The 15,177-nt window shown below is 36.7% G+C and overlaps 1 protein-coding gene and 1 pseudogene across 2 annotated transcripts in view; one reads left to right on the top strand and one right to left on the bottom strand.

Moving 5' to 3' along the window:
* The window catches only part of DCC (DCC netrin 1 receptor), a 1,038,093-nt gene that overhangs the window by 740,305 nt on the left and 282,611 nt on the right, over positions 1 to 15,177 (top strand). For both annotated transcript variants that reach the window (XM_054694039.1, XM_054694040.1), the window contains exon 9: positions 643 to 797. In XM_054694039.1, the coding sequence (XP_054550014.1) occupies positions 643 to 797 (155 nt within the window). The remainder of the gene's footprint in view (positions 1 to 642; positions 798 to 15,177) is intronic.
* On the bottom strand, positions 13,916 to 14,236 carry LOC119243260 (60S ribosomal protein L37a-like; annotated as a pseudogene).

Raw genomic sequence — 15,177 nt, 5'->3', positions numbered from 1 at the left:
GCAGATTAATTCATTTGTTTGGCACCACTGAGGAAGTTGTTAATGGGCAATGAATTGGACACATATAGATGTGGCTTGAAGAACAAGGCAAGTGGAGTTACGTTACTGTTTCTCCTCACGCAGACAGGGAATCTACTTCCGTTCACTAATTGCACTTAATGTAACCACAGGAGCTCAAGCTCCATGCGCATTGCCACTTAGCATCTGCCTTTTCCCTTCCACAATGAAATAAATGCATAAATGCATTTGTTGGCAACACTGACAAAGACCGATTTGTGGAATAATTGAAACCCTGATTTCTGTCATTAGCTGGCTGTTTACAAAATGCATCTTCCTGTCTACGTTCCAGATGTTTCTTCTTATTTTAATAGCTCTTTGTCATGACTTTTGAATTCTAAATTGTAAATGTCAAGGGAAAATACTTGTTTGTAAGTTTCATGGGAATGGCATAATCTTGAGCTCCCCAAACCTTGAAGTATTTCTTTGTTGGCCCTTTCAGAGTAAACCTCAGAGGTCTTGCTGAGTCAACATTAAATGAGCACACAGCCTTGAGGTCCACCTCACTCACTCCCCTGCAGTTACAGACTTTGGCTAAAAATGTTTGTGTTGGAATAATCTTTCCCTGCAACTTTTATTTCCCAGGGAGCGAGCATTGAACACTTCCCAGCCTGGGTCCCTTCAGTTTACTGTGGGAAACCTGAAGCCAGAAGCCATGTACACCTTCCGCGTCGTGGCCTACAATGAGTGGGGGCCTGGGGAGAGTTCTCAACCCATCAAAGTGGCCACTCAGCCTGAGTGTGAGTATGAAAGGGGAAGGGCGATATTTAGAAAGTGATTTTTGCCTGCAGTATCCTTGAACCCTTTCATTCGAATACAAAAGGGAGAGAAGATTTTTGAAGCAACATATTTAACTGGAGGATTTTTAAAGGTAAGGTGACTTTTTATCAAAATGGTCTTCTCCCTGAGGCCACATCTCCATAATGGCAAATTAACAGCTATTAAGACTCTCTCTGCCCAGACAGTCTTCATAGTCACTTCCTAAGTAAGTGGTTGACGTAGTCTACTAGCCAGTTCTTCAGCCCCTTCGGGGTTCAGTCCTCTCTATTGACTTTTCAGATTTTCCAAGTTTATCAATGCAGAGTACAACATCAAAGGTAAAAGAACAATGGACAATGGTGTTGCATTCGAAGTATAGGAACTTAGTGAAAAACTGAAATATGTCCTGAAAGCAGCTAGCAAAAGGGAATTTAGACTAAAAAAAAAACTCTCTGTATTTAATTCATGATTTTCAGTCACATGATCACAATGCAAAGAAATTGAATATCTTATCATTTAGTGACTTCTACTTTTATAAAGAAATAGCCCCAAAACGATACATTTGAAAAATATTTCTCTCACAAAATTCTGTTTTTTCTACCAAATTTCTAATGTTACTTTATTGATGAGCAGCTACCCAGCCTAATTTTGCATTTACTTAATTACATCTACTCCTTTTGTTAAAATTAATGGTGCTGTTTGCATTCCTTTTTGTTTTATTTAAAACTTATGGTTCACTTCAAAATCACCTCACCTGCTCTCGGAAGAAGGTGAAGGAGACATTAGAAACATTTTGATTGTGAAATGTGCGAAAACAATCTCTCTAGAAGGTCACTTATGAGCATTTTAAATTAGCATGTTGGAGAAGAGAGAGCAGAAGCACTTTGATATTTACCCTGGGTGCAAACTTGGCAAAATCTCTCCATTCTTTTTTCTACCTTACTATGATCACAAAGAAAAAGTGCTAAGTATCGTTTTGCAGGGCAGATGGGGTGTGGGGAGTTAGGGTTAAGCTGCACAAGTCTTAGAAATATTTGCCTTACAGAAGTAAAACTTCTGATAGCATCTTTCAAAGCTTAATAATGTGCAGGTTTTGAACAATTATCAGGAAAGGAACAGATACATAATTTCAGGACTCAGTAGCTAGAGTAAGCCATTAAGCATCACTCCATGTAGGGCTCTACTGAGCATGAGGCCTTGTGCAACTTCACTGGTTGATGCTAAGAAGCTGGCCCTTCTTCCAGGTTTCTGTTCTGAAGAATGTTTTGTTACTGTTTGGTTTTAAATCAATAGATAATTTTAACTTCCGTTTCATAGTGCCTGTGTCAGCCTACCACATGAGTCATCAGTTTGTTCATTGAATTACTCCTCATAGATATATAGAATCAATAATATATGAATATTTTAAATAATAATCATTATATTTGAATAAAAGCAAATTAAGTGAAGATATGTATTTTTGAAATTGATATTTTGCCATATTGCATGCAATCTGAGTTTAAAATATTTAAAGTTAAAACTTAAACTTTTAGGTATATTCACTTTCAAGAGATCCAATTTCTGTACCTCATCTGAATTTTCATTTCCTAATCCTAATACTATCCCTAGAGTTACTTAAGTGTGCTTTTTCAGGGCTGACTGGCCATGATTACATAATACACTTGATAAAAATCCTAGACAGTCAGCCTCAGTCTCTAAGACAAACATTTTTTTTCTTCTATCAATACTATTTTTTCTATGTCTAGTTTTAGAATCAACTTGAATCTGTTTTTTCTTTTCAATTCATTTTTATAATGCTAGCCTTTTCCCATCAAGAGACAGGAAAGTATTTTCCATTTTGACATTGATTAATAGTAACATCATTTTATGAAAGTATTACTCATGATACAACATTTTCTGTTATTTTAGGGTAATTAATAAAAAAATCAGAATCAGATTATTTGTATCACACATATGGTCTTAACTTTGTAAGACAAAAACAATAACATAATTCAGTTTATAAGTATCTTTAATGAGCCTCTACTTTGTTTCTAGCACTGTTCTAGATACCTGAGGCATATCAAAAATATGTGTGTTTGATGAAGTAATAGTTTGAATGGATTTTAGAGCCTTCTTGAAGAAGCAGATATTTTTAAATAAGTCAAAATAACAAAACAACTAAAGTAAGAAAACTTACATGAGTTTGTCAAGTGAAATATAAAGAATCTGAATCAGACTAGTTGTGAGTCCTTTGCCTGTAATGGGAAGACATATTATCTATTTAATTGTTTATGCTTAAATCACATTATACCTTCCTCGTCAAAAAAAAAGTGTAGTACTACAAAGAGAGCTTCCTAGGTCCTTTGTATTTCATCCATTCCTCCTCATTCAGAAAGCAGTCATAGAATTTGTCCAGGGGACCTCAGTGTTTACTTTGCTTAACGACAAATATAAATGATGTTAAGGCACAAAATAAAAATTAAGTGTGTGACTGGATAAAATATGTTGACTGTTGATATTATTGTCTCATAGTAGTTATCTTTCTGTGTTTCTGCTTTAGAATATGAAAGAGCTTTGAATTTTATTTTTTCTAAGTGTAATTATAAGGACCTTAGAATACTAATCATGTTTTGCCATTATTTTATTGAATATAACCTCTTTTCTTACCACTGTATGGAGTAAGAATCCCTCCCTTTGCAGGTCATTGTTTACTTGCACCGTGACCTATTTCTGTTTCATTGAGAAATGTTGTAGGAAAAATCATTTCATACTGAGTAGATTGGTGGATAGGAACAATTCAGCTTAGTAACCAGTACATTCAGTGTATCCTTAACATGTGCAAGCCAGTTAGCCAACCCCTTCAATTCATTCAGATTAAGAGTATTGTGGGAACTCACTTGCTGTCTTTATTACAGACATTAGGATAAATAAATTATGTTATCATGACTAATAGGTACTGCATGTGTATTTTATCTTCTGTTGTTAACACAGAATGCTATTTTGGCAATTTAAAAATATTTCCAGGATAAGGAACACTTCATCATCTCCAAGCCTGCTCAATAATACACCAATTGCTGAGGAAGATGGAAATTCCTGAAGACCCTGTGCTTTTTCTCCCTCCCCCCTACTTATTTTCTATTTTTGCTCCCACCCCACCTTCCCCCTCCCCCGCCTTTTACTTCTCACAAGCCTATATTTCTGTGGTTTTAGAGGAAATGCAAAGGCTGTTTTGTGGGGTTTTTTTATTTGGCCAGAATATTAGACTATAGAGGCCAGAGAGGGGGATGTTTCCATCTTGATTCCTCTCCCTGAAAAAAATGATCTTATCTTTTCAAAGTGGGTCTCGTCAGGGCATGCATTTGGTTGCTCCTTTTATCACTGTTTCCCCAAATATGGTAAAGTAATTGTATACTAAAATTACATAGCTTTTATACAAATTGAATTTCAAGTTTTCCACATTATTTGAAAATATCAACTCTATTATGAAAACCATATTCTCAAGGAATAAACACTGATGGAAAATATGTCTGAAATATAAATCAGCCAGCAACTGTTTCTAAAACTGCATCTATTTTATGGTAATCATTTAAATAGATCAACAGCCCAAGATCCAGTTTATGAAATAATCACCCAGAATAGAAAGGCTTGATTTATAGGAAGGTTTGTGTCCCCTGATTATATCTCCCTTTTGCTAAGCCCTTGCTCTTTCCCCCTGCCTTTATGGTGTATAATTTCTACACTGTATTATCAGCTGGATTTAAGTCCCTGCCTGCTTAAGACTTGTCTAATCTTTTCATACCACATGTGGAGAATTTTTGAATTATTATTTGACGTCCTTTAAGATGTTGTTAAGGCAGTTTAATCTTAAAGGGTGTTAAAATGGACCACATACTGGCTGGAGGCTTGAGTTAGAATGGGAAGCATATTTGCTAGACCACAACCCAATTATCCACAAAACCCTTTTCTATTTGAGAGTTGTAAGTAATATTCTTGGTTCATTATATTCTTTGCACTGAAAAGATGAGCGAAAGCAAGCCCCAAGTTGAGTGACTTAGAATAGACATGTATGCTTTTTTCCTCCTTCCTGGGCTTTTTCTTTGCATTCTGAGAGGGCTGCTTGTAGGGCTGTTATGGAGAAAACAGAAGTCTCCAGATATCTCTGAACATTCCACCTGTGTCTCTAGACATTACTTCCTGTATCTGAGGGCAAAGGCCCTTGTGACCTCATTTTCCTCAACTATAAGTTGGGCACATAGATTAAACCTCCTTAGGTTGCAACGACAAACTGATAACTGAGAAGCTGCTGGGTCATAGAAAATAAAATTTTGTTTTTAATTTTTATCACCCTACTCATAACTTCTACATCAGTAATTTGTGGTCTTGCATACACATATCTCTGAAAAAAACTATCGAATCACCCTAAGATTCTGTATTCTAAACTGTAAATCAAGGGAAATATATAATAATCATGGAAATAATGTGACAATTAAATGGAGACCCACAGTGGTTTTGTGTCTAGACTTTAAAATTCAAACACAGGTCCTACAACTTCCTATCTGAATGATTTTGGATAACTTAATGTCTCTGTACTCCAGGTGATTTATCTGTAATATAGAAATAATAGTATAACTTTATAGAATATTTGTAATAAATAAACCACTTAATATATGGGGAAAATTCAAAAATAAAATAGGAAGGAAGTAATGGAGTGATAGTTCCAGCTGCTTTTACAAAGTGTAACACTCCGTAGAGTAATCACCAAGGCAATAAGGCTAATATAACACCATATTGGCAGTTTGGATATGGTTCGATTGCTATACAATAAGTCATTTCTTTATTTTATTAATTCCTCACTAATTATCCTTTCTTTACAGTTTAGGAAGGTGCTACAGACTGATTTGCCCTCTAATTTTGCCCACTGAACATCTTTGCATCCCTAGCTAAAGTCTAAAGTCATGTGATGAGAAAATACCTTACTATTCCATAAAATGTGTTATAACATTACCATTTCATAAAGAGCTCGTTGGTTAAAAGATGCAAATAGAATCTGATCCATACTTAAGGTGTGGCAGAGATATTAATGTCAGTTATATTTACTCATTTATTTGTATTTCATCATGGTTTTATAAATTAAGCAACCTAGTAAATCAGTTTGTCCAATCTGTTTATTTTATTACTTGAATGAGTTTCCTATTACTAACTGCTCAGCTTGGTGATTTGAATGGATATTTGGGGTGACTATGGTGGTGTATTTAGCACAGCTGATCAACAATCATCCAGTTTTCTGATCATGTACATGATCAAGAGGTTAGTGGTAGAAAAAATAAACACACATTCCATCTTTATTGGTAGAATACAAATGCTAATGTAATTTTAAGTCTTTCATTGAAAAACATGTTTTCTGTATTACAAATACAAGAATGGGAGACATTAAAGGCTTGGTTTGGCATTCTCAGCAACATATGACTTTAGGTACCTATTTGGACTTAATGACAATTAGGTAAGGCTTTATATCATTTATAAAGATGTATATTAGAGGAAGAATTAGAGGTAGATGTGAGAGAATGGGTTGTTTAATTACTAATAGAAGGGTTCAAAACAAATGTGAATAATTCTGTACATTCTGCATTCATCCATCCATTCATTCATCCATTCATTCAAGAATAATTCTTTTGTGCTAAGTGTAAGATCTGTGCTGGCTAGTATAGTGGTCATTTAGCCACTTGTTTCTTTTTAAATCTAAATGTATTGAAATGAAATAGTATTTAATTTAATTTTTTCAGACATATTACACACATTTGAGGTCTTCAGTAGCACTTTAAATGTAAGTAAATTGAAAACTAAAAATACACTTCCCTCGCCTCATTAGCCACATTTCAAGAGTTCATGTATGACTATTTGATACCACAGTTGACAACACAATTAACATTTCCACTATTGTAAGAGAGATCTGTTGGACAACACCAATGCAGATATGATACTAACAAATGAAAACACAAAAGCAAGTCAACTACCGCCCTGACTCAAAAACTAGCAGTCCAACAAAACTACTTTAAGCAGAACTTACTAAAAGCATATTTAACAGACTGGTTACCCTTGAATGTTGAAAAAGTTAATTATTCATTGAATTAATGTAAGAGATATATATTTAAAGGACAGGAGAATCTAGATTTGATTATATTCTGGTTAGTTTCTTGAATCTTTTCTCAGGTTAAAAATATCTAAGTATTTTTCAAAGTGCTATTAAAGATGAAGGACAAAGATCACATGTTGATTTGGTTAAACATTGATTTCTCATCAATTCAGTTTTCCTTACTATTACTCTCTTGTTAACTTTGAGCCCAAACTATAACTCAGGCTTCTTCCACTGTTGTTACCAAATGCCTAGAAAAGTGATCTGCTTGGTGAAAAATTATATAGAAAAAAACTACAAATTTCTCATTGATTAAGGAGTGTGAACAAAGAGGACACAAAAGTGTCATTTTAATGAGAAATATTGGGGAAGTATGGGTATCTAGTCTGGGATAAAGAGTTTTGATTTCTTTGGGGTACATTTGTTTTTTTTTTTAATTAATAAATTTTATTTTTATATTCCCCATACAATTGCAATCCCCCCATTCTGACCCCAATCCCTCCCCTCCCGCACCCCACCCCCCAAAAAGTGTCTCTGGTTCATAGTTTTTGTTGATTTTGATTTTCACTTTCTTATAGTTATTCATTTTCCTGGTCCCTTATTTAAGTTTTCTAGAGTCCTGCTATGAGTGAGACCATCCGGTATTTTTCTTTTTCTTTTTGGCTTATTTCACTGAGCATGATCCCTTCCAGCGCCATCCATGTTGCTGCAAATTGCATGTGTTTATCTTTTTTTGAATGCTGAGTAATATTCCATGGTATATATGTACCACATCTTCTTGATCCAGTCATCTATTTTTGGGCATTTGGGCTGTTTCCAAAGCTTAGCTATTGTAAATAGTGCTGCTATAAACATAGGGGTGCAGGTGTTCTTTGGAATTGATGTTTCTGTGTTCTTTGGGTAAATACCTAGGAGTGGAATTGCTGGATCCTGTGGAAGCTCTATGTTTAGTAGGTCCAGAAATCTCCACACAGCTCCCCATAGTGGTTGGACCAGTTTGCACTCCCACCAACAGTGCAGAAGAGTTCCTTTTTCTCCACAACCTCGCCAACATTTGTTGTTGCTAGTTTTTTTTAATATGTGCCATTCTCACTGGTGTAAGATGGTATCTCATGGTAGTTTTGATTTGCATTTCCCTGATTGCAAGTGATGTTGAACATTTTTTCATATGCCTGTTGGGCATTCGCATTTCCTCTTCAGATAAGTTTCTTTTTAGCTCCTCTGTCCATTTCTTGACTGGATCTTTGGGGTACATTTGTTTGGGGCATAATTGCCTAGTTTGGTTATGCCACTTACTGAAAATTAAAGTAGGTTCCTTGTTTAACAGTTAGAACAAGAGAGTTTGAGCATCTTCAGAGTTGTCTCCATACAGGGGCAGCCACATAAAATCCTATTTCAGAGACAAAACTGCAAACCTAATAGTTGTGGAACTCCTCCAGATATATCTGATTCTATGGAAAGCTAGTGAACATAACTAGTGAAGAATAAAGACAGAAAAAGAAAATGGCTTTTTTATCATATATACTTTTGTATACTATCACCTTTAGAGTCAATTTTTCATCTGCTGCAGGTCATAGGCATTTATTGAGCACCTACTATATATCAAGCTTTTTCTAAGATTCTAGGGATAAAAAAATAATGTAAAATGGGCAGGATTATATCAAAGAAACTAGGGATGATATTTTTGATAAGTAGATAGCTGTAGAATAAATAGAAATTATCCTAAATCACACTGTGGGATCAAATTCATTTTCTACTTTGTAACTTAGAATTAGGGTTAAAAGATATTACTTTATAAGGAATATATCATGTAACACATATGCATATGCTTTTTGAGTCTTAGTATAAAATAGTCTATTTTAGAAACAATCACATCAAGGAATTTATAGTGACCTAACCTGATGTGATAGCTGCCTAAACAAGTAAAATTCATTTTTAATAAATTCACTATTTTTTTAAAAGATTTATTTATTTATACAAGCACTGGGGTACAAGCCAGAGATGCGGGAGGGTGAGAGAATTCACCAGAGGCAGCAGGGAGCAGAACAGGCAGAAGGACCGAAATACACTGCTGAGGGGAGCATCGGGCGAGACAGGAGAGGTCTGCGACGCCATGTGGGATTCTCGCTGGCCAGCTGGGAATCGAACCGGCACTGCTGAGGCTGAGGACAACTTCACAGTGCTGTGCTCAACCCACTGTGCCATCAGGGAGGCCCTAAGTTCACTATTTTATGAATTCTTTTATCTGAAGATTACATTCTGCCTGCTGTAATATGTGTAACTCTTACATGCTACACAAAAGACAACAATGTGACTTTCACTTCTGTTCTCTAAGTCTCTGCTCCCACATTTTTATACTGTTTTAATAAAGATATTTCTGCTCTGCAGGAATTATCTAGGTGGAGTAAACCTACAACTGTTCTTTGAAATTCTGGTTTCAGCTCAATCATCCCATCTTAGGAATCCCCAAATTACATTTAAAATAGAAGTAGAATTAAACCAGAATTTCGAATCCCGGGTCATTCAACAAGCAAGGGGATTGCCACAGGTTGAAATTGAAATATTTCAAGGTGATGATACCCAATTCAAGTTATACCAATATGTAATATATATTATACAGAAATATATGATTTATATTAAATATAATAATACCACAAAGTCAAAATTAAGATGTTGCCATTAATGCCTGGAAGAAAATCATCATGGTGTTTTCATCCACTGAAAGTTAAACAGTAGAGCCTGAACTCCAGGTCAGTGCAAATAACCTGCTCATTACTACATTTTAATAATCCATAATCAGGTTTTCAATTCTTCCAAATGGGAGGAGTTAAGAATGAAAGGTAATTAATGAAAGGAATGAAAGGTAGTTAAGATCATTGACTCAGGGCCTCCCCTGGTGGCGCAGCAGTTGAGCGCTGGGTTGCAAAGCTGCCCGCAGCCTCTGCAATGCCTGTTCGATCCCCGGCCACCAGTGAGGGTCACACATGGTGCGACAGACCTCTCCTGCCGCGCCTGCTGCTCCCCTCAGCAGTGTATTTCTTCATTAGTCTGCCTGCTCTGCTCCCCGCTCTGGCTCTGGTGAATTCTCTCACCCTCCCGCGCTTCTGACTGTACCCAGTGCTTGTATAAATAAATAAATAAATCTTTAAAAAAAAATCATTGACTCAGAAATCAGATTGGATTCAAATTCTGAATTTTTCATTTACTGACTAACTGGGATACTAGATTTGCTAAGCCAGTTTCCTCATGTGTAAAATGGAGACCTCTGGCCGGGCTGTTGCAAAGCTTAAAGAAAATCTGTGAAGTGGGACACAATAGTACATCCTCGAATGATTATTGTGATGATTAAATGAAGTAATTAGTACAAAATACTTAGCCTGCTCTCTGGTACTTTGTCAGCCCTTAATAAATGCTAGCTGTTATAATTGTGCATGCCTATATTGCTGGATTCTAATTACCCCTCAGGTAATCATGTTCCTTAACATTGCACATAATTTGTTCATTTCTATCTCTGTGCTTTTCACATGTGTTTGAAATGTTCTTCTCTAGGCTGCTTTATAAGTCTCTTGTATTTCTATGTTAAGATTCTATCTAAAATTTTGTAGAAAGCCTACTCTGGTTATTCCACCACCTGGATAACTCTTTTAGTTTGCATTAGTTCATTTCCTGTCCTTCAAATTTGTCTGAACCTTATCATGTCACCCATTCCTTCATTCGTTCATAAATTCATTCATGTATCCAGTCTTCATTGTCTGCCACCGATGGGCTATAGTATGTATCTCCGCACTGGAAATTCAGCAGTAAAAGAGTCAGCCAATATTCTTATCCTGAAGAGGTTTATATTCTAGTGGTAGAGAGGCATAACAAACAAAAGCAACCAGGAATAAAAAAAGCAAAACATGTAGAAGAATAATGTAGCTTATTGAATGTAAGCTAGGAATAGTTCTAAGTCGGGAAATCTGGGAAAGCCTCTAAGTAAGGGGCATTAATAGAGATAGCTGAATGTATTTGAAGGGGTGCCCTCAAATATCTCCTGACAGAGCACTTAAAGTAGAACAAAATACAAAGGTGGAGCCCCTGGAGAGGAAGAAGACCACAGCACTTTGTATAGGAAGGGGGCGGGGGTGGGCAAAGAGAGTCTGGTCTAGCTTTGAAAATTTTTAGAAACCACAGTATGGAAGACTGATTTAATTCTTAGCACAGAGGCATCTGCACCGGAGGGAATGCTCTGATCCAATATTCATTTTTAAATGGAAGTGAGAACAGAAAGGAGACCAATACTGTTTCATTAAGAGATAAGGATAACTGATGTTTTGTTGAAAACTGAAGGGTTGAGAACTTACAGAATCCAGGGCCTCTTTGGAAAGTGGGGACAAGACTGGCTACTAATTGCGGAATGGGGAAAAACACAGCCGCCATATGTACTCTTAGGTTTTGGACCTAGAAATAGGGTGAATTGTAGGACCTTTCTTGGCATCAGAAAGTTGGAGAAGGAGCTCATTTGGAGAGTATTTAGGAAGGGATGGGATGTGGTGGAAATGAAGGATTTTTCTTTTTCAGTTAGAGGTTTCCATGTTAAATGCAGTTACTATATAATTAATTAGACAAAGAAGGTACCCAATACTTTGACTATAAAAAAACAACAAAATGCCACATACTGCTTGACCAATGTCAATGTCCAATGCAATGTAGTGGCAAATCTAAATAGTTGTTGGGAAAGACGAATTCTCCATGCCGTGGACAGCACAGCATCTGTGGCCACCATGGCCCGAGGAGTGCACCTAGGAGAGCCACACAGACCATGTGCAGGAGATCCTTCTTAGAAAGTTTCCTCGCAAGCCAAGAAAGTGTAATTTGATGTGGCCGATACTAGAAAGAATCCACTAAAAGCAGACCTCAGATCTGCAGCCCAATGTTCCAGCTGCCAAGATTTTCCATGATAACAATCCAAAAGGGGCAAGTTAGTGCCAAAATAAATGTTAGCCCAGAACCAGCTTGTTTTCTGAAATGTACTTTGCTTGTGTTCATTAAACAGGAGATTGAATTCTAATGGGATATCTATTCAGGGATCCAGAATTGAATCACCTTATTGCTCTGAGACTACATCAAAATTTCACCAGCAGAAGCCTGGTTTCTGCCCGGCAGAGGTCATGTATTCAGGAGGAGTTTGCCTTTTGACCTTCAAAATCTCTTTTCTTTACCTTTTCCCTGTCTTGGGGAATGTGATATTCTCTGTTAATTCAGGGCATATATATCCAGTAATGTGAAACATAAGGTTAAATCCAGAAAGTGCCTTTGAGGCTGTTGATACCAATCATTGAGTTTTACAAAAAATAAACTTGGGAACAGAGTATTTAAAGCCAATCATAGGAAGGGATCACCAGACTTTTGTCTAGATTCTTAATTTGGCTTGTTTATGTTTAACAGCTCTGCTTGCAAAACTTATGTTTCTTTTCCTGAATGTGGATACACTAAATCAAGAAGCAGAAGACCTAGGTTCTAGGCTGAGATCATCTCTATTTTGCTGTATATTTTCAAGGAAGTCACCTTATCTGATTCTCAGTTTCTTCTTCTAAAACAGAAATCATCCTGGCTGTATTCATTTCTTAAGTGCTGTGACAGAGTGCCACAAATCAGCCAGTTACAAGCAACAAACATATACTCTGATAGTTCTGGAGACTGGAAGTCTGGAATCGAGGCTTTGGCTAAGCCACCCTCATCTGAAGGCTCTAGAGAAAAATCCTTCACTGCCATTTCTAGCTTCTGGTGGTTTCCAACATACTAGGCATCCCTTGGCTTATACCTGCACCTGCCCAATCTCTGTCTCACCTTCAGTTGGCCTTCTCTCCGCCATATCCATGCCCTTGTGTCTTATCTCCTCTTTTTATGGAGACACCGGTCATATGGGGTTTAAAGCCCACCCTAATACAGTATGACTTCATTTTAATTAAGCTAATAAAAGCAAAGAACTATATAGGTACACATGCATTTTTTTGGGGGGGATACTGTTTAATTCAGCACATATATTGCCCTACAAAACACATAGACTGTTAGTAAGAATCTAAGTAATTTGGGTCACATGCTATATGTACATAGCCTTAAAAAGCAAATGCAATTATATGGGGAATATAACCAAAATGAAAATGAATACATTGTGCAAAGATGAAAAAAGATGTAAGAATTATATAAAATAAAATATTTAAATTAAAAAAATTTAAATAAAGGGACCAAAAAAAAGTAAATTCTATTGAGGGAGCATTGTTTTATAATGTTACATGAAATATGGAGTTCTAATTAATTATAAGAAGCTGAACTATTCATTTAAAAATATTTTCAGTTCTCCCTGGTGGCCTGGGGTCTAAGTCTCAGTGCTATCACCACTATGGCCTGAGTTTGATCCCTGGCCAGGGAGCTAACCCACATGGCATGGCAGACCTCTCCTGTCTTGCCCGCTGCTCCCTTTAGCAGTGTATTTCAGTAAATCTACCTCTTCTGCTCCCCACCCTGCCTCTGTGGGGGGTGAATCCTCTCACTCCTCACACCTCTGGCCTATACCCCACTTCTCACCCCACCAAAAAAAATACAGAGGTTGTCTCTCAAGCAGAGAATTATTAACCAAAAATATTAATTTTGTTTAAAATCATATTGGCTAAGTTCTTACCTTGCTTCTCTGTCCAGAACTCTGACCCTGCCTTGTAGGCTGCAGAAAATAGCACCTTCTGAATGTTAAGGATCCCAAACTGTTTGGATGACTCTGAAGGAGCTAACAAGTGAAGGAATCAGCTGAGAAGCAGAGTTTGCAGAAGCTAACAGTGAAAACTGTTACTGACATAAAATACATAGTCATATTTCTATGGTTGAACTTGAGTTGATAAAAATCCCATGATCATTTCCTCCCAGACTTGATGGCAACATCCTAACTATGATTTTAACAGCTGTGACCTAAAGCAGTAATATTGTGTCATCATCTTTTTTTTTTTACATAAATTAGCTCATTATTCGTTGGCAATGGTCCAAATTGTAGAATTTCTGCTGGTCTTTCAATTCCTTCAGTCTTCTGATGGCAGACTTTACTGTGACAGCAGAAGTAGTATTGTAGGTCCAGGCACCACCAGCCACCGTTTTCATGCAGGAACCACAGTGCCAGATCCCCACAGCTCACCTCTTCATCTTGGTTTTGCCACAGAAGGAGCAAGTGTACTTAGCGTGCTGGCTGATTTCAATCTTCTTCACCATTTTCCTAAGGGAGGCACCATAACGGGTCCCATATTTACCTATGATCCCCACCTTCTTGGTTCGTTTGGCCATGTCGCCGTAAGGTAGGTGAGCGCCCAGAGAGTTTGTGTCATCATCTTAAAATCTGTCCACTTCAGCCCACAATCATCCCATCCCCTGTGAAATACCCTATGAGCAAGATTTCTGGCCCAACCCAACTCCTCCATTAGATGACAAAATGGAACAAAACTAATAGTGTCAGAGCTGCTATTTGAACCTGGCTTGACATTCCCTATTACAACACTAATATGTGGAAGTGAGTGTGCCAACTACCATTGGCACCATAATTTCAGGAGAAATGGAAAAATAGTTAATGGAGAGTTAATTGTGTTTTAGCAATTCTTTAATAAGTTAAATATTCTTACTAGTTCAGAAAACAAAGCCATGACAATATATATTTTTTTAATTCATCATTATTGAGTTTAAGCCAGTTTGAGTGAGTTATGGTAATCCTGGTGCTGAGGATCACGCTGGTACATAATTTCTATGCCCTGTTATAAATTACTTACTTAATCTCAAACCTCAGCCAGCTGTCTTGATTCAAAGTTTTATCCTACAATCTAGCAGGAAATAAAATATAATAATTATTACTTCCATTCTTCAGGGGGGTTAATTGGCATGTGGTTCAGTCCCAGCTCTTCACAAAAAAGCTTTAGACTCCCAGAAATGACTTGTTGCTACTTCTGGTGGAATTTTTCATCATTCAATATAATGTTTAACCAAAAATAACAATGCAGTAATATATTTAATGTGCCACTAACTTATTTTAGATTATGCAATAGATTAATTTTAGCACTTTGAATATGATTGTTCATATCTTCTTTATACCTGAACATTCTTATAGTAATTTTGTCACTCTTTGGAAGTATTGGATTTTCCCCCATTCCAACACAAGTGTTCCTGAATCATCCTATTTGCATTGCCTATTTCTGCAATAGATAGTATGGTCATCGCTAGGCAACAGTGGCTATAAA

Source organism: Talpa occidentalis, unplaced genomic scaffold, assembly GCF_014898055.3.
Source record: "Talpa occidentalis isolate TD23 unplaced genomic scaffold, MPIMG_talOcc4v2.1 talOcc4.13, whole genome shotgun sequence".
Taxonomy (NCBI): Eukaryota; Metazoa; Chordata; class Mammalia; order Eulipotyphla; family Talpidae; genus Talpa; species Talpa occidentalis.
Note: the sequence above shows the minus strand (reverse complement) of the source record. Positions and strands in the feature narration are given on the sequence as shown.